This window comes from Cuculus canorus, chromosome 2, assembly GCF_017976375.1.
Source record: "Cuculus canorus isolate bCucCan1 chromosome 2, bCucCan1.pri, whole genome shotgun sequence".
Taxonomy (NCBI): domain Eukaryota; kingdom Metazoa; phylum Chordata; class Aves; order Cuculiformes; family Cuculidae; genus Cuculus; species Cuculus canorus.
Window position 1 is genome coordinate 11,138,234 of NC_071402.1, and position 27,709 is coordinate 11,165,942.

Below are 27,709 nucleotides of genomic sequence, written 5' to 3' on the forward strand. Positions count from 1 at the left end.
AAAAAATCCCCACATAATAGCATACCTTGAAAGCTATTCCATTCTGGTATAAATTAATAATAATTTTAATCCAACATGCTAAATATTAGTTAATGTTACTATTTCATGGCTTTGGGTTTTTTTAAACAATGCCTAAAATTAGAAATCCTGAGTGATTAATCCTGTATTTTTTAAATATAAGTACACGTGTCATTCTATTGTGAAGTTACTTCTATTCCCACAGCTAAGATGGTTACCAATGTGGTGAACGTGTCATTTGATCTAAATGGTGTTTTGGCATGGCTTGTCTTTTTATTTTAGTCTTTTGCTGCACTTGCTGTGGGTCTGATTGTGAATTTTTCAGTGCTGCTTTGACGTTTATGCACATGTATTTGTAAGCAGATTGTTTGTTATTTTGCAGGCCCACCTTCAACCCTCCCTCTAAGCACTCAAACCTCTAGTGGCAGCTCCACTCTTTCCAAGAAGAGACCACCTCCCCCACCCCCAGGACACAAAAGAACCCTCTCTGACCCACCAAGCCCACTACCTCATGGACCCCAGAATAAGGGCCCAATTCCTTGGGGTGAGTTTTGAAACACAAAACAAAAGGGCAGGGGCGATCCTTTATGATGGATGATATATGATCTTTGGTTTCTTTTTACCTGGTGCTTGCTTTCCAATGACTGCAGCTTGATGTAATGTCAGCTCAGATAAATCAGCAGGTCTATCTTCTGTCACGCTAGCTTCCAGGCTTCTATATCCAAGTCTCACTTGAGAAAACTGAAAATATTCCACGGTTCCCTGGGGCCCAGTTCAGTCTCCGCTGCTCCCCCCCACCTCTACTGTGGCTGCCCTTGTCCACTGCATCCACCCTCATCTGCTTCCTCCGCCCTGCTCCTCTTCTGACCAGCTCATTAGTCTGGGTGGACCTTGATAGGAGACAGATAGACCTCAATGAACACATGCAGTTCTCCCGATTGCCATAAGAGCTTGTTTCCATGGGCTCAAGGCCAAATCTCTCCCGTAAAGTGTTCACAACTAGCTGGTGGGGATGTGTTGTCTGAATATGTTTTTGGATTTTGTGATGTTGTCTGTACATACACAGACGGATAGGTTTACATCCTCCCGCCTGCGGAAGGATTACAGAAACAGCCCCTTTTTTCTTTTTTTTAACAGGTTACTTTTCTGACAGAAGCTTTTTAGAAACTATTTTCCAGACTACTCAAATTCTTCCTCTTTTCAATAAACATTGCTCTGAGCCGTCAGCTTCTCCCGGTAGCTATACATCTCAGGCCCATGTAATTTTCTATAATTTTACTCTTGGTGGCAGGACTTAGGTACATCTGTAAACTTTTGAGCTGGAATCCAATGCTTACATAGGGGAGTCATCCATATGTTGCTTATATCTTAGGACTATCCTCTCTCTGTTCTAATAGAAACACAAAATTACTACCCTAAAAAAAAAAAAAAAACAACCCTGCAAGCCTAAACCCACCATTTTAGCAAATTGGGCTAAATGTGGTAAATAATGGAGTACTCATGTAGAATATGTGATTTAATCTAGGATTTAATCTGAAAAGACATACAGAGTGTAATGAAAAGCAAAATATTTTTCTGAAGTAATGCAAATAATCACAATCTTTCAGCTCTCTGCTATTCAGATGTCTGGGATATGGAAAAAATGTATTCCTTGTTTGGGAGTCTTAACAGCCCTCTACTATTTCAGAAGGAGTAAAGACATTTTTAATTAAATATGTGGGCTTTTTAAAATTTTTAAGTCCAAAACACTATCTAAAATATCATATACTAGAATAATATATAATGTAACAGTATTAGATTCAAAAGTATAGTTGGAACAGATGCTAAATTACTGCCAAAATTTCCTTAAAAATATTAGGCAACAGACAAAGGAAAAGGAAAATCTGGGAAAGGTGCAGGTGTGGAGCTGAAGATGAAGAATCTTACAGCTGCAGAATACCTTTTCAAGGCAGGGCCAGGGGAGAACATTGCTGTTTCTCTTTTCTGCTCTACGGTGCAGGCTAAACTAAAATGGATTGAAGCGAGGACTCTCCTCTTTCTCTTCGCCTTTTCTCTTAGCATTTGTGGTTTTGGTTTAGGGCTGTCGTCAGATGTTCACTGCTTCCCTTTTCAGAAGCTTTTTTTTTTTCCTGTGTTGTGATATTTCTTGTTATGTTGAATTGCAGCATTTGTTTTCTAATTGTGCATCAGCAAAGCAATCTTTCTCTTATGTCTAAGCAAATTAAGTTACTAATCAAAGATGTTCTAGAAGTGTCATTTAGATTTTGGATTTCCATAACAACCATATTTTACCTTGCTTTATCCATAGGATCTACATGTGAAAGGTTTGCTGTTTCTTAGCTTTCTCTTCTTTTTTTTTTTTTTTTTTTTAACTTTTAAATATAAACATATTTTTAGCAAGATTCAGCATGAGCCTTTTCTGCTGCTTCATTCAGACTTCAATGCACTTAGAATGGTATCTAGGCAGATATGCCATTCTTTGACTGGAAAGTATTTTATATTGTTGGATCATTAAATGTTGTTTTACATCTATTTCAGTGACAAAATATGCTAATAGTTAATTTTTTAGATGCACTGTAGTAGAAGCAGGAAGAGGGGCATGATAAAGGCACTAAAGCAGAGAAGTTCATATAATTGTACCTTGGGAATGGTGATGGTTAATGAGAGATGCCTTCTGCTGAAGGACTTGAGAAGCTCTTGGGTTTGGATTTTGCTGCCTTTTAACAGAAATGAGTATACACAGATATTTTCTTTACCAGTGGTTAATGTTGAGATTATGGTAACATACTGACTTAGTCATTAAATCAGCAAAGGCTATTCTTTGTTGGATAAAATGCTAATCCTTAAAAATTTGATGTTTTGTGAATAAAATCAAATTCATGTCGGTTTTAAAAAGATATGCCTCATGAGGCAAAATGTAAACATCTAGGATGAACGTATTTGTTGCTGGCCTGCAATATCTCCTTCAATTCAGACAAAATTGAAACAGTTATTCAAAACAAAAGCCCTGCAGCAGTAACTCAGCAATGTCATTCAGTCTTTCCTTGCCAGCAGCTATGAGCTGTTTTCAAATTTGCTACGTGAAAGGTCAGGCTGGATTATTAAGGTCTCTGCTGCTTTTTCAGTTACAAAATCATTAATAATGATCTTTACAATCTTTAGACATGTTGTATAGAGGATACTTGGAAGAAAGTGTGCTTCGATTTAAGTTGCACCCTTTGCTGATTATATTTCAGTTATCCTAATTATCTTTGGATTTAGTTCTTTGGGTTTTTTTAAATTGTCTTTTTTTCACCACAGGTAATGATTTGGGCCCACCTTCAACTAAGGCTGCAAACAAGTTTGAGGGGATGTCTCAGCAATCAAGGTAAAATCTGTGTATATGAAGGGAAAGGTGAAAATTTACCTAAATGTAGGATATTTGTAAATGAGAAAAAAATCGCCTTTCATATGAAGTGAAATCCTAGCTATGTTTCTTCATTACTTTTCTGCATGCCATACTACCATACAAATACTTTGGCTTCATTGAGCCTCCTACGCTTTGTCCATAGCTGTCCATACACAATTCATCCTTTAACAGAACAGACAGAATGATTTATACAGAAATCTCTACTGCTCCTACAGAACAGCTCTCTGAGCTGGAGAACATTGCCTTGGACTGCAGTCCAGCAGGACAGAAGTTTTATTTTCGCGTCTTCTGGCATGTCATTTTATATGCTCCAGTGTGAGGTCTAATGCCTGTAGCTGCAGATTTGTCGCTCTGGGTAAGGGCTGGCATTGAAGATAGCTCTACAAGACAGAGATTTCATCTCAGTCTTTCAGCTTCACTGTTTTCCAGTCTGCCGAGCTTGTGTGCTGACACAGTCTGCAGTAACACAAACTGCTTTTAGCTCATAGTTCATCAGGTCGGTACGTTACAAGTGTCTTTTTCAATAGCTGAAGTAGTAAGGATAGCCACACATTCCTGTCACCTAGTGTTTGTTACTCTGTTATCTGTGTTGTGATTCCAAGGTCCTAAGGTTCAAAGCATGGCAATTCTAAATAAACGTGTGCCTCGGGCAACGTGACAGAGACCTTGCATGACCACAATTGTGTGTGATCAGGCCATGACTGGAGATGGATGTATAATGTCAAAGAGATCAGTCTAGAAGATGTGTAGGTGGAGTTCCTGGACACTCCTCAGTCTGTGATCTTCCTTATGAGGACAGGCAGTGGACGTGGTGTTGGTAGCACAGCTGACTGACCGTGTTTGCTGAATCCATCCAGGGGGCATGAGGTATTCGGGGAAAAAAGTGGTGATGTTCTGCAGCACAAAGATCCGGTGCTATATGTGATACTTGTATGATGAGTAAAAGTGTGATACTCGTGCTTCATGGCATTAGATAAAGGCCTAGGTAATTCTTTATTGAATCAAGATTGAGCTTGGTTGTTCTTTCAGTTTTGTGTCATGATATCTTTTGACTATTTAAAAAAAGCTAGGAAATTAAGATAAAATTATTTTATCATACTCATTTTGGAACACTAACTTCAGAGGTGAATACCAAAATAAGGCTGTTGATGCAGAAGACTCTCTGCTCTGTGGAATATATTGTGCTAACTTTCTCACTTGTTTTTCCTTGATTTTTGGGAAATTATTTTGAGATTATACTGTGGTTTATGTGATTGTTTATTGTTTGATTTTTACGCTTTAAATCAGTTGGCTTTCTTCTTTTCTTCCATAGTCCTTTTCTATAAAAGTGACTTGGGTATGCTTGTGGTGGAAGAAATATGGTGGGGTTTTGTTGAAACTTGTAATATGATTTGCCCACATGTGCCATGATTTAAAATTTGAGCCAGTCTGGTGTTAATTCTGAAAATAACTGGCTACAACAGGAAGCATAGATGGAAAGTTTTGGCAGTATGAAGCTATCTCAGCTGTTTATGCTGTGATCAAACTACTTGCAACTGTCCTGCTTGTCCTGCTTATCACTATGAGCAGTGAACAGAGCTGTAAGGCAGATTGACAGAGTAAAGATGATGTTTGCCCACAGTCATCAGTATTTCCTTGGAGTAGCAGAGACTTTGTCTCCTAATGCAGCTGCAGTTTGTGTGTAGACAGTATCACACTCATGCAGGACATGACAAGGCATACACTCAGTCCTGGATAATTTCAAACCACCGATGTAAAGGACAGATTGTTTTGAATGCTTCAGTGTAATTATTTTAAAGACCACATTTTCCTTGAAGTTCAGGATCTGCTCACTGAGCTGGGCTTTCAGCTTCACCTATTTTCAGAGTACATTTTTGCACGTGCCATAGTTTATAGAATAAATCTGCCCTGCAGCATCAAAGCTTGGGGAGGGCAGGGTGTGTGTATCTTTTTCTCTGAAAAAAGAGTTCATTTTTAACAGTGCTTTGAGTTTCAGGATTGATCCCCAGACAAGATGTTTGCACAAAAGAAGCAAAATAAGTGTTTTGTTTTGTTTTTTTAAATTATGGATTTGTAGAGGGGAAAAACGGGAAAGAGAGCATTTTTCGTAACAGTTGTTGTAAGCACTAATAATTCATATCTGTTCATTTAGCACTGGGACTGCAAAGACTGCACTTGGCCCTAGAGTTCTTCCCAAACTACCTCAGAAAGGTAAGAGTTCTCTTTGTGGGTATTCTCATAACAATATCTTGGAAGCGTGTGTGATGGTACACACTTGTTCTAGATATACAGATCTTTTCAGCAAAAATTTTATTTCTAAAATGCCACAAACCATTAAACTTTAGCAAAACTGAAAAGACTTTGGAATATCAGGAAGGTTTTTATTAAACTGAAAAAATAATTTCTCCTATGGAAAATGATTAAAAAATGATAAACTAATTGAAGCTGGAAGAGGGCTGAGGAGGTCAGCTGGTCCAAACCACCGCTTGGTGCAGGGCTAACTTCTGACATGGGAGCAGGTTGCTCAAGGCCATGTCCAGTCTCATTCTGAATAGCTCTATGGATAACCTCTCTGGGCTCCCATTTTTTTGACCACTGACCTTGGTAAACCCATCTATCTCCCTAAGAACCATAGTCCAATTTATTGATACCTTTGAAGTAAGTTGTGTCCGCTGCCATGCTTTGGTGATTGAGGTTGTCCTTATTAATACCTTAAAAAGAATCAGGTTGCTAGTGACGAACATGCTGAGGCTGTCAATCCAGTGAACACCTTATGGCTCTTGCTTTTTAGGAATGTTTTTTTCCCCCCTAGTCTCTTTAGACTCTCTTTTAACAGGTTTTATATAGTTTTTTGAGTTCTTGTAGCACTCTCGTAGACTGTGAAGTTGAAAGTAGACCTACCTTGTAGCTCTGTCTGGTATAGAATCCATCAAAAATACATTATATCTGTGTGAGTGGGTGATTGCTGTAGAGCCTGAAGATCAGGAAGTGATGCCTGTCCAAACTTCTGAAGCCAGATGACTAAAACTGAGTGTGCAAATAATTTTAACAGAAAATGCAAATGTGAAATTTCAACTTCATTAAATTACAAATATTATGACATGATATCATCTTTTGAAAGAGACACCAATGACACAGTAGGGCACCACCGCAAAGGAAGTCAACATTTCCTCGATTTAAAATGATACAGGTGAAAATTTAAGATAGGCTTAATCAAAGCACTTTGATAAGGGCTACTATCAGTTTTTATATATCGCTTACTTAAACCTCAAACCAGTGTGCATGATCAGTACTTGTACGTTTGCTATATAGCCATATACAAGTACGAACACAGACATTTTTTACAGGAGGCATCTGGTAATTTCCATTGTACAGCTACTATATAAAGTTTTCCTTTATTTGGTATAAATAACCATAAATTTAGCATGGAAATGTTATTGCAGTAGGTGATAACCAAAGTGTTGTTGCTTTCATAGTAAAATGTCAGGCCACCTTTTTGTCTGGTATTAGATGACACTAAATCAATGCTGAATACAGTAGGAAATTATTCTTTCTAGTCTAAATGTGTTGCTTTCATCATGCATCCTAACTGTTATCACTTCTGTCCCCCTTTATCTGCTTTCATATTGAGTTGTTTTGTTTAGGGTTTTTTTTTTTTTCTCTTGTGCTGGTTTGGTTTTGTTTTTAAGGTAGATTTCAGTCAAGTTTTCTTAAGGAACTTGGCAGTGGAATCAATGCATGACACTGAGAAAAAAGTATTTGAAAAGCTATTTTCAGTTTCCTTCCACAAAAACTGCAAAGCATGCTACTTTAAATCTTCTCTATTTTACTGAATTGTAAAGAGTCTAATTTTTTTTTTAGTTTTAGTTTGAATGTCTGTTATACAATTTATTCTGTACTCTGCATAGGCAGATATGCTCGCTTGCTCTCATCTTTAATATTTTACAGGTACTAACCCTGAGACTCAACATTTTTTTTTGTATGGAGTCCAACTGTATATAGGAACAATTGGCATTAAAGAGGATTTTCATTGCAGTCACATCAGTGAATGGATAGGTTGTTTTGCAAAATATTTCTTTTCTTACATTTAATAGTTTTCTGTTTAGGTCCAAAGAGCAATCACTTGCTTTCACTTTAAATACTTAATCTATAAATTTACACCTAGTAGCTGTTGGGTTAAGCACTCTGGTCTCCAGCAGGAGCAGTGAAATGAGCAGAGAGGGGTTAAGTGAAGATGTATTACTTTGTGTTTGTCGTAGACTAGGAGAACATAAGGACGGTTATCGGTGCTCAGTGAATGTGGCCATTACACAATTACAGTTCTGATAGTTGCCTAAGTTCTTCTTAATATTAAGTGTAAAACCATTGTTATGTTCTTTTGTTTTAGTGGCACTAAGGAAAATAGAAACCAGTCATCATCTTTCAATAGATAAATCCCATCAGCACACAGAGATGTTTCAGAAGCCCTCGCTGTCCATCGATATACCACAGAAACCACAACCTGGAGACTTGCCTCCAAAGCCTCTGCCTCTGGAATTAACTCAGAAACCTCAAGTGGGAGATTTACCCCCAAAGCCTGGAGAACTACCCCCAAAGCCTCAGCTAGGAGACTTGCCACCAAAACCACAACTTGGAGACTTACCTCCAAAGCCGCAAATGAAGGACCTTCCTCCAAAACCTCAGCTAGGAGACCTGTTGGCTAAAACTCAAGGTGGAGAAGCATCACCGAAGCCTCAGCCCTCCGAGGCAAATCAAAAATCTCACTCCTTAGATCTTTCTCCAAACGTACAATCTAGAGACACCGTCCAAAGGCAACCATCTGAAGAATCTAATGACATAACACATACCCTGCCAGAAACCCCTGTTCCACTTCCCAGGAAAATAAATATGGTAGGTATTATTCCAGCTAGCACAAAGTATCCATGAAAGGCTTTGAAGTTACTGTAGGACTATCTGTGCAAAAAAAAATACCACCCTTGAACTGCGCGCACAAAGCAACATGACGCTGTGGGCTAGGGCGGGGAATAAGGTGTTCTTTTTGTGCTCCCAAACAGCTTCAGGAAATGCTAGGGGTTTACAAGGCCTCTTGCATGCTGAAACAAATATAAGTAACATAAAATGATAGCTTGGGTAACATGGCAGTGTACTGAGATTTATTGGGGAACTTGGGCATTTTTATCTGTTCCAGCCGTAATTCTGACTGAATTGGTGGTTTTCTCTGCTTGCTTTGGTGACTGCTTTGTATGCCTTAGACCTTACCACCATGTTCCGATATTTAAAAGGTGCCTACAGAGAAGATGGAGACTTGCTTTTTAGGAGTCACATGGAAAAGAGGAGGAGGGAGTAATGGGTACAAGTTCCTCTGGGGAGATTCCAATTGGACACAACAGGAAAATTTTTCACAATAAGTACAATCAGCCGTTGGAATCATCTCCCCAGGGAAGCGGTGGATCCTGCAACACTGGACACTTTTAAGATTTGGCTGAATAAGGTGCTGGGCTGTCTTATCTAGACCATGATTTTGCCAAGACAGGTTGAACCAGATGATACTGGAAGCCCCTTCCAACCTGGTGTTCTACAGTTCTGTGAAACGTTCCTGTCATGAGTATTTAATGTCAGTGTACTTCAGTGGTTAACAAAGGTTTGGATATATTGCTGAAACGGCGAGATTACCATTGCTGGATGGTGTGTAGTAGCAGAGCTGGAACTATAACTCGATTCCAAGTCTCCTTATTCAACCCCCACATCATCTTGCTGTTCATCTTGCCAACCAGTGCAATTTCCATCCAACAGAGAATTCTTCATGCATATGTATATTGAAATACTTCTATGAAACTCTGGAGCTCTCTTAAGATTTTCATCATTAAGAATACATCAAAAAGGAGATGTTTTGCTTGTCAAATTGGCTGTGTGAAGCATTTCTGTAAAAGGAAATATGACTTCCATTCTTGCAGTGAAAGCAGAGGGTGAGTTTCTCCCTTGTGCTTGTCTGAGGAAGAACACTCTCTCTGGAGCCATTGCTCAGCTTGGTTTCCGTCGTGGAGTTGGTTGTAAGCTCCTGTCTGAACTGAGAACAACTGGGTTATTGCTTGGGCTTCTTGAGTGCTCTGGAGGTGAAATAAAATGGTGCAAGGATCTGATCTAAAGGTTTCTGCAACTACTATTTGTTTACTTACGTAATTTTAAATATAAGCAGGCAAATAGCTATTTGTCACTTTACTAAAGAAGGAAAGAAAGCAGATAGTGGATTAGTGATTTGTTTGGGGTTATTTTTAAACTCTTATCTTTATTGAGAAAAATTCTGTGGAGAAATTCAGTGTTTTCCAAATTGGACTATTTTCATATGTGCAGTAAATTATATAGTTCACGTTTTGTAGTGATCAGTGTTATGATAGTATCTGTGATAATTACTTTCCCATTTTGTACACATCATTTCATGCACACGTGTGTCTCTTGTTCACTGCAGTCTTTCTTGCTTAAGTAATTACGTGCAAGAATTCCTTTTAAATATATCTTGCCTCCCTTTTCAACCTATGGCTGTAACCACTACATATACAGTGGTGAAATGCCACATCACACTGCAACAGCTGGACCCTTGGCAGGAAGCACCAGTACTTGTGGGTGCTTTGCTCTCAGTTTTGACTATTTAGCCACTAAAAAGATGAGCAGAGATTTTTTTTTTTATTATTATTGCAAGTTTTAGAAAATTAATTGTTCAGAATAATTAGTTAAAAAATTCTAATTCTGTTAATAGGTAAGGACTTGAAAGGATGTTTTTAGAGAAATGGAACTTGATCTGAGTGCTTCTAAATTCACACCGAGCACTTAAATGTTCTTGTGTGCATTTTCCATACAGGAGACAAAATATTTGGTTTTAAGCAATAAGAAATGTTGAATGTCTACAAGAACATGGAAGGATTATTAATGACCACAGCAGCTAATTATTATTCAGTCTTAAGCATAAAATTCTATTCTTAATAGGATCTAATATTCGATAAAAGGAGTTGAGGTGATATGGGTGGTATTTGTTTTAGAGTAGCAAATTGCATGTCCTGGAATTGCTTCTGTTTCTTTACACAGTGCCTCAAACTGTGTTCTGGAAAATACATACTTTATTTGGATCTATCCTTTTTTAAACCTTCCCAAGATTAAATACACCTCAGGCGTGAATTCTGATTTTTACAGCTCTCCAAACTGAAAGGAATAGAATATTAAAATGTCACCTGTGGTACCAGTCTGAAGGAACCAGGAGCAATTGCCATCATTTTTCATGTGTTTTTACAGTCTGAGTTGCATACAGTTCTCCAAGTTTTGAGGAATTTAATTTGCTTTAGTCTCTTCAGTGAATGAGACAATTGTTATCTGGCAGAAGTAGTTGCTTCCTTTCATCACTGGAGGATTGATTAGAAGTGCTTTTAGTTTGTAAAGGTTCTCTAGACTTGAAAGCTGGCACTGGCCCCAAATACCCATTAATATTGAATTCCAGTCCCAAGTGACGGTTAAGATTTTTATTCAAATCATATGGATGTGTTTAAAAAAAAGCATTCTTTCAAGTAACTTCTTGCTGCAGCAAACTCTTGCTGTAAAAAAAAATGAAAACCTTTCATCCCTTGTGAAACTCACTCCAGGTATTTCTGTTCATGTGTCTTGAGTAAGGGATTTTTTTAGTCCTATGTTGTTGTGTTAACTGCTTTGAGCCTTAGATCCCTCTATAATTGTTACTTTTCTGTACCTTAAGTTTAGTGTGAGCACTCTTTGCTGTGTGTTCTGCTGTTGATCTGCAGGGAGGAGTGTTTTTTTTGCCAAAACATGGAGGTATTTCATATGGGTAGGCAACAGCAAAGAGCAGGCTCCCTAGGAAACTTCCTCTGAGAAGTTACTTCTGGCTCAAATTCCTCTAAACCTGCTGACTTTTCCTTCACAGCCCTTCTGTTTCTCATATCCTTGTGCTCTTCTTGGTTTTTTGCATTCTTATTATCTGACTCCTCCTGCTCAAAGAAGGAATTGTAGTTTTTGAAGAAATGTGGGTATGAAAATACAGGAATATATAGTAGCAGGAGTGTTTTGTTGTGAATATTGTATCTTTACTCTGGAAATAATTTAAAGTAATTTCCCTGCCATGAGAAACACATGTTCAGGGAGGAGTCCATGGCTCTGGATTTTTCATATGAATTAGCAGTATGCAGCTAAGTATGACCTAGAAAATACTTGGACTCAGCATGGTAGAGCTGTGAGAATCTCTAATGTGGATTGTCATCACAAAGTAGTGCTGCCATCTGAAATTAACATTATTTCAGTAAGAAATTGCTAACGTACTGGATGAAGAATCATTCAAAAATAATTTCTAGTCCCATAAGCAGATCTAAAGTCAAAAGATACTGTATTTTTGCACTAGATCCAAACAAAAAACTATAAGGAATACTGGTGTTTCAGAGCAGCTTTTTCCTTGGCCCTTACCTCTCTTGTAAGATTCAGAGATGCCTGGATTTCATTTTCTGTTTGTGGTGGGTGTTTTTATGAAGTATCTGTTAGAGGAGAAAGAAGTTGTTTGTAGACTGGAACAATGTAAACTTGCTATTTAAACTTCCTTTACTGGAGGAAGCATAGATTACTTAAGCCACGCGCTACCTGTTAGTCTCTTCATAGTCCTGAATCCTAAGAAAAAGAAAACCTACACCTGTGTGGGTAATATTTTTTTCTTTTTAATTTCTTTGTTGAAGCAGAGTTTTTAGACTTCATGTCCACAATTGCAGGGAAAGCAGTTTGGTAGTCTTCACCTTCTTCTAAAATAAAAGATAAGATGACAAAATTCATATGATATATATGCTTTTGCTGTTCCTCATGTCCTTCATCTAAAACTTCAATTCTGTTTTTAGGGCAAAAACAAAGCTAGGCGAGTGAAGACCATTTATGACTGCCAGGCCGATAATGATGATGAGCTAACGTTTGCTGAAGGAGAAGTAATTATTGTAACTGGTGAAGAGGACCAAGAGTGGTGGGTATGTATCTTTTCCTTTCATAGTTCCACATAATTTCTTTGCAACTTTTGAAGGAAAGCCTTTTTTTTTCCAAATGTGGGGGATTTGTTGTTATTTTGTTTTGTTGGTGGTGGTTTATTTTGTTGGTTTTGGGGTGTTTTTTGTCTGAGCTAATATCCAGCCCTTAAACTCATTGAAGAAGACTCACCCTTTCTCTGGTAGGGTCTGTCTTTTCCTAGGAGTCTGCTAGAACCATCCTGACTGGCTCATAACAATACTTATTTATATACATCACTCCTGTAATGACACTAGCCTCTAATTAAATAAGAGGTGGTGATTTTTACTCCATTTAGCATGCTTACACTTTTCATGAAAAATGAGATCAGTAATTATTTTCACTTCACCAGAAACGTTAAGTTATACCTACAGGGTTGTTAGAAGTCTGAAAAACTAGGTGTAATTACTGCTGTGTAAGCTGATGATTTTCCTCCTTAAATTAGAGGTAGTTAACATTTTCTTTCCCTTCTTCCCTCCTGTGCCATTGGTTTGTATCATACTCCCCTCTACTCTGGACCTCATTATTGTCTTTGATTCCTGAGTGTTAGCATCGGATGTTTTCTCAATGCCACTTGAAGGCTCCAGCCCTCCCTTGACACTCTGCTTCTTGCCTTCCAAACCCTGCTGCATCATAGTTCCCTTACAGGGGAAAATGAAACAGTTTTCATTTTGATTAGAACAAATTCCTATCACAAAAGTAATTTTTATGATGCCTATGATTTTGTAATCTAAGTGCAGCACGACCTTTGCTGGTTTGGTTCTAGCTACACGTTTTCCTCTCACTGATCATTTAAGTGTGGAAGATTTTCAACTGAAAAGGTGGTATCCAAAGAGCAATGCCCAGCAAAAAGCCGCTGTGTTAACTGCATCATCCAGTCCCTGATTGTGGGTGCATTAGTTGCTGAATCTGTTTTGTGAAGTGGCTTTATAAGATCCCTGTGTACATGCCTGGCAAGTTCCATGAAGTGCTCCAGTCTGAGTGTTTCTGAGAAGGGAAACAAAGGCTGTTGAGTCATATGCTTCAAAAATTTGGCTGTACAGGAGGAAATGGCCAGCCCTGCATGTTTCCCCTGTCCATTTTGTTAGATTGTGGAAGAGGAAGGAGGTGCGCTGTTATTCTGAAAGCACTGAGCAGCACTGTAACAAGATTAGAAGAGGGCTATGTGGTCAAACAAGACTGCTACACCAAAGCTCTCAGTTTAATGGATGTTTACAACTATGCATTTTAAATATGTGAAGTTCACATAGAAGGTGCCATTATTTAGTTTTTTGGAAGGAAGTTGCTTGCCTATTTCTTTAGGAATTATTATTATGCAAAACATGTAAGAAGTTATACATGAAGGATCAGACAATACTGTGATTTGTTATAAACACCGGTGTGCACGTAAATCTTTAGGAATCGTATTACTTCAGTGAGAAAATAGCTGGACCTGTATCCCTTTAAGTGAAGCATGCAGATTATTATAACCAACTTCACAACTGAGGCAGGCATTTCTCTCTAGTCAGGTGTTTGGTATCTCTTCAGTTAATAAAGGTGAATGGGTTTGAAAGACAAAGATGAACTTACAGTAGCAAGATATCAGGCAAAAGAAAATAAGGCTTTCAGGTTGGTGAGATTCTTGAGATTCAGTGGTGGCTGTAGCCCTTCTAGTTTTCCATATTCAATTAGAGTTGGTTTGTTCACTTTAGATTTAGTTGTCTTATTTTTAATATGTTTGTATGATTATTTTGTGCTATTATGCAAATTCAAATGTTAACTAAGATTGTTTTTGAACTGTCCAAGAACTTACAAAGGCTCAGTAGGATCCTGCAGTTCTGATGCTTTTGAATGGAGTAAATGCAGTCTATGAACTCTATGGGTACACACATACACGCATATATATGTATGTTTTTCTCCTGTGTTGCAGATTGGCCACATCGAAGGACAGCCAGAGAGGAAAGGGGTCTTTCCAGTGTCCTTTGTGCACATTCTGTCAGACTAGTAAACATAAATCCTAAACTTGAGCATTGCACATTCTTCATGCAAGACGGGCTTTTTAGCAAAAGCGAACGCTGCTGCCTCCCTGTAATCCTGTGCACAATTGTATATATAGCTGCTGTTACAAATTAAGAATTCATTTAAGTTTCACCTCATGAGGTTCAATTATATGTATTGTAAATATACTGTGTTATTCTGCCTTTGCCAGTATTATGGTAGCCTTGGAACCTGGCACGCCTTATTGGGTTCTTTGAAGCCATCTTCGGCATCTAGCACTTACATCTCTGTGTCTATGCTGTTCAAAATACGTATGAACTGCCAGCTTTCCAAACATAGGTGGTCTCTGTCAACCATGTAACTGTACAGAAATGACTGTTCCTAATAACTCGGTATTCTCAGTATACAATTAGCGAAAGTTAGAATGAGTGAATGGTTTTGGACAATTTACAAATCAGTCTGCAGTTTATAAAGTGTATGCAGTTTACAGCTATGGAACCCACTTCGGTATTTATTTAATATAGTGCTCAGTTAAATGTAATTATGAAGACAAATATTCACTGACTTTACAGATAACAGTAATGTTTTATGGTGTGCATACAGCATTTCATGTTTATATTATGTGGACCTATGCCAAACTGTGATTGCAATTCCCCTGTGATATTACCTCACTATAAAATGTTACAAATTTATTTCATTCAAAAACTTATTTTAATGAAAATTAGTCATATTGTTCTTTAGTAGATATATGTGAAATTTGCTGGTTTCTTTCACTGAATTCTTCGTAACCAAGGACTTCTAGAAAATGTTAACTGTTGACATTATGCATGCATTTAGATGCTTACTTGAAACCTGCCTTTGTACAAAAGTAGTACTGTAGTCATATAGCTACATTTGAAGAAAAGAACTTTTTAACTTAATTGCTATTCAGATTAATGTGAGCTTGCAACAGTATTTGTTTATAGCTAAATTGGCTCTTTGAAAAATTATTTTGGGGGCGTTGTTTTCCTCTGTCTTCAACCTTGCTAAAACTTAGATACCTAAAATAAAACTTCTTCAGTGGTGATAAAAGAATAAACTTAAAGTATTTTAAATTGCTCTAAAAAGTGAAAGTTCAGATGCCCTCCGATGTATTTGATCAGGCTGTTGATGATAGAGCTCAGATCACGAGTGTCAGGCTGGTTTCAGTAGAGTTCACTAAACTGTAACTGTAATCGTCTTGATTCAAAGCACCAAGTAACAGACACACGGTTATAAAGCTTATTTCTAAGAAAACCTTTGTAAGGGCTGCATTTGACCTGAGGTTTCTTGAAAGGTGGTATAAAGTTGCATTGCCAGAAAACACTTCAGTGTATTACTCAAAACTTTCATTTCCTATGTCACTTTCAACATCTTTTTTTACCTTTCAAACATAATGCAGTTGTGTTTTTGCTATAGTTGGTCTGTAGGAGGTTCCATGACTTTCATATGTAGTTTTGTATTACTTGCTTTAAATGTTATTTTGGCTTCAGTACCCGATACTGCTATTTCAAAGCAGATTGTCTTGGCTGCATGGAAGGATTTTTATTTCATAAAAACACATCTCAGACTTTCTGAGGGCTTTCATTTTCAATTCAGTTTTACAAGACTGTAGTCAGTGAATATTTAATTCTGTTTGTGGTTATAATATAGAAACAAATATCAGTCTTAATCCCCACATGGAAAAAATGCAAAATGTTTATCAACTGGTAATGATTTTTATCATATATAACAAAAGTTTATCACCAAAAAATATGCAATGAGTGAGTGTGCCTGCTGGCATCTAATCTTCCATATTACCAGCTCCAGTATTTCAGACTTTATTCTGTTTTTTATGGAAAGGAAGTCAAGATTAGAATTTACCTAGCATTCCATTTTATCCATTAGTACAATGTTTTAAGTTGCATTAAAGAACAAAACCTATTCACTTTTGTGGTCAATTGTATTTTTAAGTGATCTTGAAATAAACTGATAAAAGCAAATCATATAAAGAAAACCTAGGCATGTAAAATTATGTAGAGTCAAATGTCTATTCTTTTCTATGCTCTTTAAAATAGTATACATATGCATTTTATAAAATTAAATTAGTTCCATCGGGAACAATAGTTCTGTTTATTCTGGCTTATTGTGGGTTATAAGAAATCTGAAAATGTATGATATTGATTGAGTTTGAGTACAGTATTATATTTGAACTCAATGAGCCACTGTCTGCAATTTTGTACATGACATAGTATTTGGAAAGTCTAAATCTTTATGGAAAACTAGCTGATAAGGGGTTGGGGGGAGGGGCAGAGGAAGGTGCCCCCAGAGGGGGAAGTATGCTCTGCAGATAATGTCTTATTTACTGTTGAACAACAGTTGCTATTTATTTTTTTATTGCATACATTAGCGTGTACAGAAATCGGATCTGGTCATGCCACTAGTTAAAATCTTGACTTCTCATTGAATGTTAAGGTAAACCATCAGTACACATGTCTATTCACATGTATTTAATATGACAGTTTTTGAGTACTGTATGTGTTAATTTCTACTTTTTTAATATTTAAAATTGCTTTTGAATAAATGTATTCAGTTGATCCCAGATATTTGAACAAGGCCCTTTTGTCAACTGGAATATCTTCTAGGGAGATGGTCTGGATTCCAAACAGGTAGAACTAAAGTACTTGAACTGTTTTCTCTTGAATATAAAGCACCCCATACATATATAATGCAATTAAATGTGTATTTCTTTAACAGCTGTTAAATATGGATGCAATTACCTTTATCTGGAAAACTTTACTTACTAAAGTTAGCATCAAAACACTAATTTTGTCCATGAGTTTCGATTTTGCTTCCTCTCTAGCTTCAGTAGTGTGACCAGCAGGTCGAGGGAGGCGATTCTCCCTTTCTCCTCTGCTCTGGTGAGACCTCACCTGGAGTGCTGCATTCAGTTCTGGAGTCCTCAGCTCAGGAAGGACAAGTATCTGTTGGAGCAAGTCCAGATGAGGGCCATGAAGATGATCTGAGAGCTGGAGCACCTCCTATATGAGGACAGGCTGAGAGAGTTGCAGTTGTTCAACCTGGAGAAGGCTCCAGGGAGACCTTAATAGCAGCCTTTCCAGTACCTAAAAAGGGGGCTACAGGAAAGGTGGGGAGGAGCTCTTTGTCAGGAAGTGCAGGGATAGGATGAGGGGAAATGGTTTTAAGATGAAAGTGGGGAGATTGAGATTAGATATTAGGCAGAATTTTTTTACTGTGAGGGTGGTGAGGCACAGGAACACGTTGCCCTGAGAAGTCGTGGATGCCCCATCCCTGGAGGTGTTCAAGGCCAGGTTGGATGAGGCTTTGAGCAACCTGATCCAGTGGAAGGTGTCCCTGCCTGTGGCCAGAGGAGTTGGAACTGGATGATCTTTAAGGTCCCTTCCAATCCAAACCATTCTATGATTCGGTAGGCTCTATGGAAAGCCCACTTGGTGTGCCTTGTTTGTTACGGCTGGCCCTTAGGGTTCAGAAGAACCACTCAGCATGGCCCTTTGTCCTGTCTCTACAGCCTTCCTCTGTCCATAGGCAGGATTACCAAACCTGACAGCAGCTCTCAAACCAACTTGAGCAGTACTAAACTTCCCTGGATGGAGTGACTTTATTATTTTAGGATTTCAGCTCCAACCCAGCTTGCAGAGGGTATTTTTCCCTTCCCTGACTCAGTTTTGGAAGTTTCTCATTTGAGACCTGCTCCCATGAAAACTACTCAAAAAAGAACAAGTCACTTGAAATTGTTAGAAAGCAATGAGAACATCCTTCAGCCAGAGGAAAAGTGAGAATGCAGAGTTATCAGGCCTTGTTTGTATCAAAAATAGTAACTGCAACAGCACAGAGCCCAGGAGACCGCTGTGATAAGACAGCTTCTTGAACAGAGAATTGTAGTGCAGACATAGCCAGTGTTCATCATAGAATATTAAACTTGGTTATTTTGGGGCTTTTACGTTTACAGAGGGTAAACATGTGGGGTGAGAGGTGTGTGAAATATGGACGTGAGGCATGGAAGCAGTCCAGTTAAATATTCTGCTCTTGCTCAGTTTCTACCTTGTCACAATATTTCAGATAACAGCATTCAAAGATCCACTGATTCCAATATTCTCTATTCTCTTCCTACTTGTGCTACTCATTCTTCAGTGACATGTATTGATTTCCTTTTGCAAGTCAAAATTGAGGTGAGTATCTCATATACTGTTTGGAGCAGAAGAGACCGAGACAAATGTGTGCCCAGAGAACTCTATTGTTCTGTTTCCATCCGCTTACCCTTTTCTGGACAAACTTAAAGCTTATAGTTGAACAGAGACTGATTGGTAATCAAAACCAGTGAAAGTGGTGCAAATCTTAAATACCAATCAGTGAAACCCAGAAACAGCACCCTCCTGCTCAACAAAACTCAAACACCCAACCCTATAAATACGATTTCATTGTTTGCTCCCCCCCCCAGCTCTATAGCTTTGTGTGAGTTACTGAGCATCCACAAATAACGTTACTTGCCCCACACTCTACCCAGTTCTATAGTTTCATGCCATTCACACCCTAGACCATTAACCCTCCTCTGCCAAGAAACCAGAGTATGACAGAAGAATGAATGTCCCCAAATAAATAAAACTCAGCTTCAGGTCTTAAATTCATACAGACAACTTACAAACTTAGTCTTGAGTTTAGGGCTGTTGGAGGTGCTTTTATGAGACACTTCAGCCCTTATGAAACGCAGCTGGTGGCTTTTCAAATGGATACCGAATGCACACAGGGCTTTAAGAAGTTTTCATTTATATAGCTGCAAGCCAAAAATTTCTTTACTGAATACAAACTATTTCAAGTTGTCTTAATGATACTTCTAGGGCTATATATGGCATGATTTACAGCTCAGTCATCTGCTGAGAGAGAGCTCAAGTTTCTTCTTAAGATAAGCTAAGTGCTGTTTGTCAACTTGTACTAAGCTTACACCCGCCCCGTGCTGTGGCTTGCACAAAACCTGCGAGTCTTGGCTAGTTCTCATCAGCTGCTGTTCCAGTATCACTCAAAACGATAGTGTGTCACCGTACAGGCTTTGCCTTGTTCTGCAAATTGCAGAACAGATCCTCCTGTCTGCAGTGAGGCGGATGCCTGCTCTGGTCTCTTTATAATAGTGGGGCCAGGAACAATTTTTGACAGCTGTCACATCTGCTAACCATGTCACAGCAGAGGAGAAGCTGATGGGTTATTTGCTGTACCACCTGAATAATGTTTTGAATGAGCTTTTAAGCTTACGTGGACCTTTAAATCCTGTTAATGCTACTCTGCAGTTTGTACCAGTTTGGTCTTGGCTCTGGCAGTGTCTGATCAGATACTTCCCCTCCCCTAGTGCTTGTTGCTTTTTGCTGAAATGCAGTGTGGGACTAGGTTTGCTCTTCCATGGGATTTCTTCCCCAAGGTTTCAAGATGTTTCTTTTGCTTCACTTACTACCAGAAGTGCAGAAGTCTGATTTTTCTCTGACAGTCACATTGTGAAGGTGCATCACCCTTGAACACTCAAAACTAGACTGCCTCAGAATGGCTGCCTTAGAGGTGGTTTCATTTTATCTGCCTTCACACAGTTCAAAGCGGTAGCATTAGGCTTGAGGTTTGGGTAACTAATTAATTTCTCTAGTCTCTTCCCCAGAGAATACTACAGGAAGAACCTACTACAGCTGTCTGTAAAGTTACAAGAGTAGAGAGTAGCATGCAATAATTTAAGTCTGAAGCTGCTCTTAGACCCAGTTTAGTAATGGTTTAGTAATGGTTTTCATGTCTCCCTGCTCCTGCATCCCTGCTGCAGCACTAAGCATCAGCACGCCCCTGAGCTGGAGCTCTTAGTGTTTAAATAAAAATCAAAAACTTACTTATTGGAAAGGACTGAAACGTGCTCCTAGCCTTCAGACTGAAGACAGACAGCTGCCCCTTGAGCTGAACATGCTACAAAGGGTCAAAAGCTGTTCATCGGTTAACAGGGGTTTTGAGGTGGTTTTGTGTTGCAGCCTGCAGACCTCTCAGTGACCTGGTGACACCAATAGCCACGTGCTATTTCAAAGACTCCTCAAAGACGAAAGCAGACATTTTTTCAGATTAGTAATATTTTTCTGCATGTAATCACTTGTCTGCATTGCAAACCATCCCATCCATGGCGTTAGACCTACACACTCGTGTATGCTCACCTTCTCTGTGTTCATTGCAGATTTTGAATTCAGGCCTGTAGCTTTGCTTTAGTAACTCTTGCCAGCCGAGCAGTAAGTGAGCTGCAGCCAGACATGTGCTTTTATTTCAGATGGGACATTTTATTGTGGGCTAGAAGACAGCCTTGTGGAACAGTTCCAGGACCATTGCAGTTGTTCTGACCTCTGTGGATGGATGTGTGGGGATGAAGGGCAGATTTGTGATCCAGGATCTTCCTCAGTCTCTATCCTCCCTCAGGAAGTAGGCTAACCTCTGCATAAAGAAACAGGAGAACAAATGCTAAACCTGTCTCTGTAGCGTGCACAGAGCTGCTGGCCTGCTTACAAGGGAAGTTTAGCAACTTAGATGTCTGGAGAACAAGGAGCGCTCAGCTTTGTGTGAAGTGAACTTACACTGAGTGGTGCTGGCAGATAGAGACTTGTCTCTATCTTATGCTTCTTATGCTTCTGTGGAGCATAAGAACAAATCTGAACTCTACATGTGCTACAAGGGGAAGGTGTGAGAGGAGCAGGAGGTGGGGACAACACAAACTAAAACTTCGACCCCTTTGAAAAAATATGAATGACTCCATCATTGGTGTGAAAACCAATCATAAGGAGTCATCAGTTCTCCTGTAGCAGTGCCTACAGGTGGGCCATATACTTACCTCAGAGCTCAAGGTAGCGCAGAAATTCAAATGATACCTAGAAGTATCTTGTCCAGAAGAAGCAGCAAGATCTTAGCAAACCATGATGGGGGAGGGAGGGCAGTGGGGCAGTCAGACCATCTGGTCAGCACTATGCAAGTGCCTGCTGCAGTAGCAGGGCCTTGTCAAGCAGCAGAAGGCACCAGATGTGCCCAGTGAGCAGGAGCATTTGGCTGTAAGCAAGGAGGTGCTGCTGCTTTGCCAGACTAGTCCCTGGCAGCAGACACACACAGGGCCCAGGTCCACCTTAGATGTGTTTCTGCCACCCCCACTACCTCCTCAGAGCAGGTCTGGAACGATTGTCTTGCTTAGGCATGGATTTTGCTCAGGACCATTCTTTACTCTGCACCCCTGTTCCCACAAGGTCTTGTCTGAGTCCAGCAGTAAAGCTCCTTCTATCTTCCTTCACTGCTGGGCTGCAGAGAGAGTTCAGAAGAAAAAGAAAATATTAAATGGGGGGTGGGGGGGTCGGAAAACCCTCTCTACTTCAAAACCCTTGAGAGCAGGATTTTATTTCTCTCACTTGCCCACGGCAGTGTTCTGCCTAAATGTTGTTATGTAAAATGTGGCCCCAGTAGTGTTTATTATAGCCTGATGTCTGCCTAGGGTCATCACCTCCCTCTCCGTGTAGCAAGTACCTGGTCTGCCCACAATCTCTAGCTTTAGCTACTTGCCTGGCAGAATAATGCAACACAAGGTATAGATGTAATGCCTCTGTATAACGGTCTCTACGTGACTTGTCAGCACCCTGGCCTCACTGCTGCTACATCTCCATCTGCTTTGGGACTTGTAGCCATTGTGGCTGTCACAGTGAGACCCCATGCCATGGTGTTGGGCCTCTGGGGCTGCAAAGTGAGCTGAAGCATTGCAGCCCCCACCAGTAACTGACAGTAAAGCTGGGCAGCCAAATGCCATTTAGAGAAATTACCTTAAAATGCACCACCCCCATCTAATCCCCATTTCCTCCTGAAAGGGATTGACAGTGCAGGAGAACAACAGCATCTGTTGCAGGAGGAAGAGCTTCCTGCTAGGCAGACAGGAATGGGAAACCCGTGTCCTGTGGGGACTCTTGCTTCTCCTGTGACTAAGATGCCATCAATCGTCAACTTCAGATGGAAAAGAAACCGAGCAAGGTGCCCCAGGGATGTCACAACCACTTTGACGTGCAAGTGCAGCTCCAGAGTCATACAGAGCTGTTTGAAGAAAAAGTTCAGCTTTGAAGAGTTTTTTCTTTACTTTGGGAGCATCAGTCTTGAAGGCAACATCTCGCTGCAGTTGTTTGGATAACCAGGCCCTGACTTTGTGAGGTACCACCACCTGCATTTGGGATTGTCACCCGTAAGGCCTTTCCCCAGGCAGGGTTCTAGCAGAGTTCACAGCCCAAATGCTGTTGTAGATGGTTGGGTTTGGTGCACACGCACTGAAAGTTTGCAAGATACTCTTACGTGTTGCTGGTATCTTATTATTTCTGCAAAGCCTCCCTCATGCTCTGTTTTGTTGCATGCTTCACAGACTCATGGAATCACAGAATGGTTGGGGTTGGAAGGGACCTCTAGAGATCATCCAGTCCAACTCTTTCGCTAAAGCAGATTCATCTACAGCAGATTGCACAGGAATGCATCCAGGTGGGTTTTGAGTATCTCCAGAGAATGAGACTCCACAACTTCTCTAGGCAGCCTGTTCCAGTGCTCCATGACCCTCACCAAAAAGTTTTCCTCACGTTCAGGTGGAATTCCTGTGTTCCACTTTGTACCCATTGCCCCTTGTCCTGTTACTGGGCACCACTGAAAAAAGTCTGGCCCCATCCTCTTGACACCCTCTCCTTACATATTTATAAGCCTTGGTAAGGTACCCTCTCAGCCTTCTGTTCTTCAGGCTAAACAGACTGAGCTTACTCAGCCAGCCTCTCATAAGAGAGAGGCTTCAGTACCCTCATCATCTCTATGATGTCTGCTGAATTCTGTCCAGTAGTTCTTTGTCTTTCTTGACCTGAGGAGCCCAGAACTGGGCACAGGATGGGGCCTCACTAGGGAGAGAACCTCTCTCAACCTGCTGAATATAAGCCAGCAGTGTGCCCAGGTGGCCAAGAAGGCCAATAGCATCTTGGTTTCTATCAGAAACAGCACGGCCAGCAGGACCAGGGAAGTCACTCTGCCCCTGTACTTGGTGTCAGTCAGGTCACACGTTGAATCCTGCAATCAGTTTTGGGCCCCTCACTACGAGAAGGACATTGAGGTCCTGGAGTGTATCCAGAGAAGAGCAACAATGCTGGGGCTGGAGAACAAGTCTTCTGAGGAGTGGCTGAGGGAACCGGGGTTGTTTAGCCTAGAGAAAAGGAAACTGAGGGGACACCTTAGCACTGTCTACAACCACCTGAAAGGAGGTCGTAGTGAGGTGGGTGCTAGTCTCTTCTCCCAAGTGACAGGCAATAGGACGAGAGAGAATGGTCTCAAGTTGTGCCAGGGGAGGTTCAGATTCATAGAATCACAGAATCACTAGGTTGGAAAAGACCTCTTAGATCATTGAGTCCTACCATTCCTATCTGTGACTAAACCATGTCCCTGGGCGAGATTGGACATTAGGAAACATTTCTTCACCGAAAGGGTTATGCGGCACTGGCATAGGCTGCCCAGGGAGGTGGTTGAGTCCCTGGAGCTATTTAAAAGATGTGTAGAGAAGGTACTCGGTTTAGTAGTGAACAGGGACGGTTGGGCTTCATGATCTCCAAGGTCTTTTCCAACCTAGTGCTTCTATGATTTCATGCGTGCTAGCTCAGAGCAGCCTGCCTCAGGGACCGGGACACAGCGGACCACTGGGGGGTCCCTGCTCACCCGGGGGCCGCAGCCACCGTTCCCCGGCAGGCGCCGAGGCGGAGGGTCCTGCCCTTCTCTCGCTCCCTGCGCCGCGAAGTTGCCGAGGCCGCCCATCCCTCCCCCCGCGCCGCTTCCTTTTATAGCGATGCGGCACAGTGCCCGCCGCCACGGAAACCCGGGCTGCGCCCCCCCGCCTCAGCCTAGCAGGTAGGGCTGCGCGCCCACCTAACCCTCACTCCAGACGCGCAGGTAGGGCTGCGCGGCCCCCCCCCCCAGCCCCGCGCAGGTAGGGCTGCGCCCCTCAGCCCCGCCGCGCAAGTAGGGCTGCGCGCCCCCCAACCCCCACCCCACTCCCAGCCGCACAGGTAGCGCTCTGCACCCATCGCCCCCCCACCCCCCGCGCAGGTAGGGCTGCGCCTCCCCCAGCCGCATGCGGGGCGGAGCGGGAGCGCCCCAGTCCTAGGCGGCTGCGGGGAGCCCGGGGATCGGAGGTGGCTTGAGGGGAACGGGAGATCGCCTGGGGAGGTGGAAGGTGGAGAAGAGAAACGTGGATCGCCTGAGGGGAGCGGGGCGGGGCGCCTGAGGGAGACATCGATCACCTGAGGGGAGGGCGGCAGAGGGAGATGGCGCTCGCCATCACCTGAGAGGAGCGGGCGGCGGGCGGGGGAGATGGAGGGTAGGCGCCTGAGGGAGAGTCGATCGTTATGAGAGGAACCAGGAGACATTACCTGTGAGGAGCAGGTGGTCACCTAACTAAGGGGAACCAGGGAAATGTCGTATCAGAGCAGTGGGCGATCGTCAGAGGGAGAACGAGGACTGACTGGGGGTGGGCGCCTGAGAGGGAGTCGATTGCGTGAGGGGAACTCGGAGGGAATGTCGCCTCAGAGGAGCGGGCGATCGCCTGAGGGGGCTGGGGATGAGCGCCCGAGGAAGACATCGATCGCCTGAGGGGATGGGGCACCCTCTGAGGGGAACCTGGAGACGTCGCCTAAGAGAAGCGGGAGATCGTCTGAGGGGAGCAGGAGTGGGTGCCTGAAGGAGACAGCGATCGCCTGAGGGGAACTGGGAGATGTTGCCTGAGAGGAGCGGGCGACCGCCTGAAGGGATTAGGGATGGGTGCCTGAGGAAGACATCGATCTCCTGAGGGGATGGGGCGTCATCTGAGGGGAAGCAGGAGATCGTCTGAGGGAGACATCGATCCAGTGACGGGAGAGGGGTGGGTGCTTGAGGGAGATGGTGCTTGCCTGAGGGGAACCAGGGGACATCACCTTGAAAGGAGTGGGCGACTGACTGGGGAGATGGAGGGTGGGCACCTAAGGGAGAGTTGATCGCCTGAGGGGAACCAGGAGATGGCACCTGTGAGGAGCAGGTGATCACCTTCAGGGAGTTGGGGGAATGTCACCTCAGAGCAGTGGGCAATCGCTTGAGAGGAGCAGGACGCAGGTGCCTGAAGGGGAACGGGGACTGACTGGGGCGATTACAGGTGGGCGCCTAAAAGAGAGATGACTGCCTGAGGGGAACTGAGGGGATGTCGCCTCAGAAGAGTGGGCAATCACCTGAGGGGGCTGGGGGTGGGCACCCGAGGAAGACATTGATTGCCTGAGGGTATGAGGCATCCTCTGAGGAGAACCAGGAGATGTTCCCTGAGAGGAGCAGGTAACTGACTGGGGGGATTGGGAGTGGGTGTCTGAGGGAGACAGCGATCTCTTGAGGGGAAACAGGAGATGTTGCTTGAGAAGAGCGGGTGATGGCCGAGGCAGATGGAGGCACCTAAGGGAGATGTCAATCGCCTGAGAGGAACCAGGAGATATCGCTGGAGAGGAGCAAGGGCACCTGAGGGAGACTTGTCTAAGAGGAACGGGTGATTGCCTGGGGAGATTGAGGGTGGGTGCCAACCAGAGACTTGATTGCCTGAGAAGAGAAGTGGGTGCCAGTGGGAGTGGGCAATTGCCTGAGGGGATTGGGAATGGGTGCCTGAGGAAGACGTTGATCGCCTGAGAGGATGGGGTGTCATCTGATGGGAACTAGGAGACCTTGCCTGAGCAGAGTGGGAGATCACCTGAGGGGACCAAGGGTGGGAGCCTGAAGGAGATGGTGATCGCCTGCAGGGAACCAGGGGAATGTAGTCTCAGAGGAGTGGACAATTGCCTGAGGGGATTGGGGGTGGGAACCTGAGGAAGAGGCGATTGCCTGAGGGTAGGTGGGCACCTAAAGGAGGTGGTGATCATGTGCAGGGAACCAGGAGACATTGCCTGAGAGGAGCGGGTGATTGCCTAACAGAGACATTTATTACCTGAGGGGAGCTGTGGTGGGTGCCAAAGGGTATTGGGGATGGGTGCCTGAGGAAGACTTCAATCACCTGAGGGAATGGGGTGTCCTCTGAGGGGAACCAGGAGATGCTGCCTGAGAGGAGTGGGAGTGGGCACCTCAGCGATTGCCTGAGGGGAACCAGAGGAATTTGACTCAGAAGAACAGACAATCACCTGAGGGGGTTGCAGGTGGGTGCCTGAGGAAGACATTGATTGCCTGAGAGGATAAGGAGTCCTCTGAGGGGAACCAGGAGATGCTGTCTGAGAGGAGCTGTTGATTGCCTGTGGGGAGTGATGGTGGACACCTGAGGGGAACTGGGGACTGTGTTACGAGAGAAGCAGGTGACTGGGGGCAATGGGGTGGGCACCTGAGGGAGATATCAGTCACATGAGGATGGCAGGGATGGATGCCTGAGGGAGATGGCGCTTGCCTGAGAGGAACCAGGGGGGTGTCACCCCAGAGGAGTGGGTGATCACCTGAGGGGAACTGGGGGGAATGTCACTGGAGAGGAGCGAGCAACCACGGGGAGGAATTGAAGGTGGGCACCTAAGAAAGACTTCGATCTCCTGAGACGAGCCAGAGTGGCACCTGAGGGGAAGTGGTGATCGTCTGAGGGGAGCCAGGGTGATGTCGCCTGAGAGAGGAGTGGGCAGTGGACTGGGGGATCGGGAGTGAATGCCCGAGGGAGATGTGGATTGCCTAACAGGAGCATGAGATTGCCTGAGGGGAGCTGGAGGTTTGTGCCTGAAGGACACAGCAATCACCTAAAGGAAACCCAAAGGATGTTGCCTGTGAGGAGCAGGCACTTGAGGGAGAGAGCGATCTCTTGAGGGGACAGGTCTCTTCTGAGGGGAACCAGGAGACTTCTGCTGAGAGGTGTGTGCCATTGCCGGTGAGGAGTGGGCGCCTGAAGGAGATGGCGATCACCTGAAGGGAACTGGGGGGACATAGTCTGCGAAGAGTGGGCAATTGCCTGCGTGTGGGCTGAGGAGGACTATCCCACAGGCAGGAAGGCACAGCCCCGCGGGGACAGTGGAGGGTGCCCGCCACCGCCCGCCACGAGCCCTGTTTTAGTCTGGCCCTCTTCCCACAACGCTCAGCTCTCCATCTGCACAGCAAGGACAGGCAGGTGGAGTCTGTGCCAAGCCTTGTTACAGTCTGAAAGCCGGGGTCACCACCTCAGTTTTCCTCAGTGTGTGGGGACTGCAAGGCCACCCGAGTCAGCAGGTGCTGAGGGGG

The 27,709-nt window shown here is 42.9% G+C and overlaps 2 protein-coding genes across 8 annotated transcripts in view; both read left to right on the forward strand.

Annotated features, from left to right (window-relative positions):
- Window positions 1-15,543, forward strand: part of ASAP1 (ArfGAP with SH3 domain, ankyrin repeat and PH domain 1) — a 157,181-nt gene extending 141,638 nt beyond the window's left edge. For 3 of the 4 annotated variants that reach the window (XM_054057653.1, XM_054057654.1, XM_054057655.1), the window contains 6 exons: window positions 401-562; window positions 3,319-3,385; window positions 5,580-5,638; window positions 7,815-8,317; window positions 12,304-12,426; window positions 14,370-15,543. In XM_054057653.1, the coding sequence (XP_053913628.1) occupies window positions 401-562; window positions 3,319-3,385; window positions 5,580-5,638; window positions 7,815-8,317; window positions 12,304-12,426; window positions 14,370-14,444 (989 nt within the window). In that variant the 3' untranslated portion in view covers window positions 14,445-15,543. The remainder of the gene's footprint in view (window positions 1-400; window positions 563-3,318; window positions 3,386-5,579; window positions 5,639-7,814; window positions 8,318-12,303; window positions 12,427-14,369) is intronic. The other variant, XM_054057656.1, reaches the window with a different exon arrangement.
- Window positions 15,544-24,321: 8,778 nt separating this feature from the next.
- The window catches only part of CYRIB (CYFIP related Rac1 interactor B), a 99,931-nt gene continuing 96,543 nt past the window's right edge, over window positions 24,322-27,709 (forward strand). The window contains exon 1 of one of the 4 annotated variants that reach the window (XM_054057276.1): window positions 24,322-24,367. The gene's annotated coding sequence lies outside the window, so the exon portion shown is untranslated. Of the gene's footprint in view, window positions 24,368-24,390; window positions 24,410-27,709 lie in introns of those variants that run through there. The other 3 variants (XM_054057278.1, XM_054057274.1, XM_054057277.1) reach the window with 3 other exon arrangements.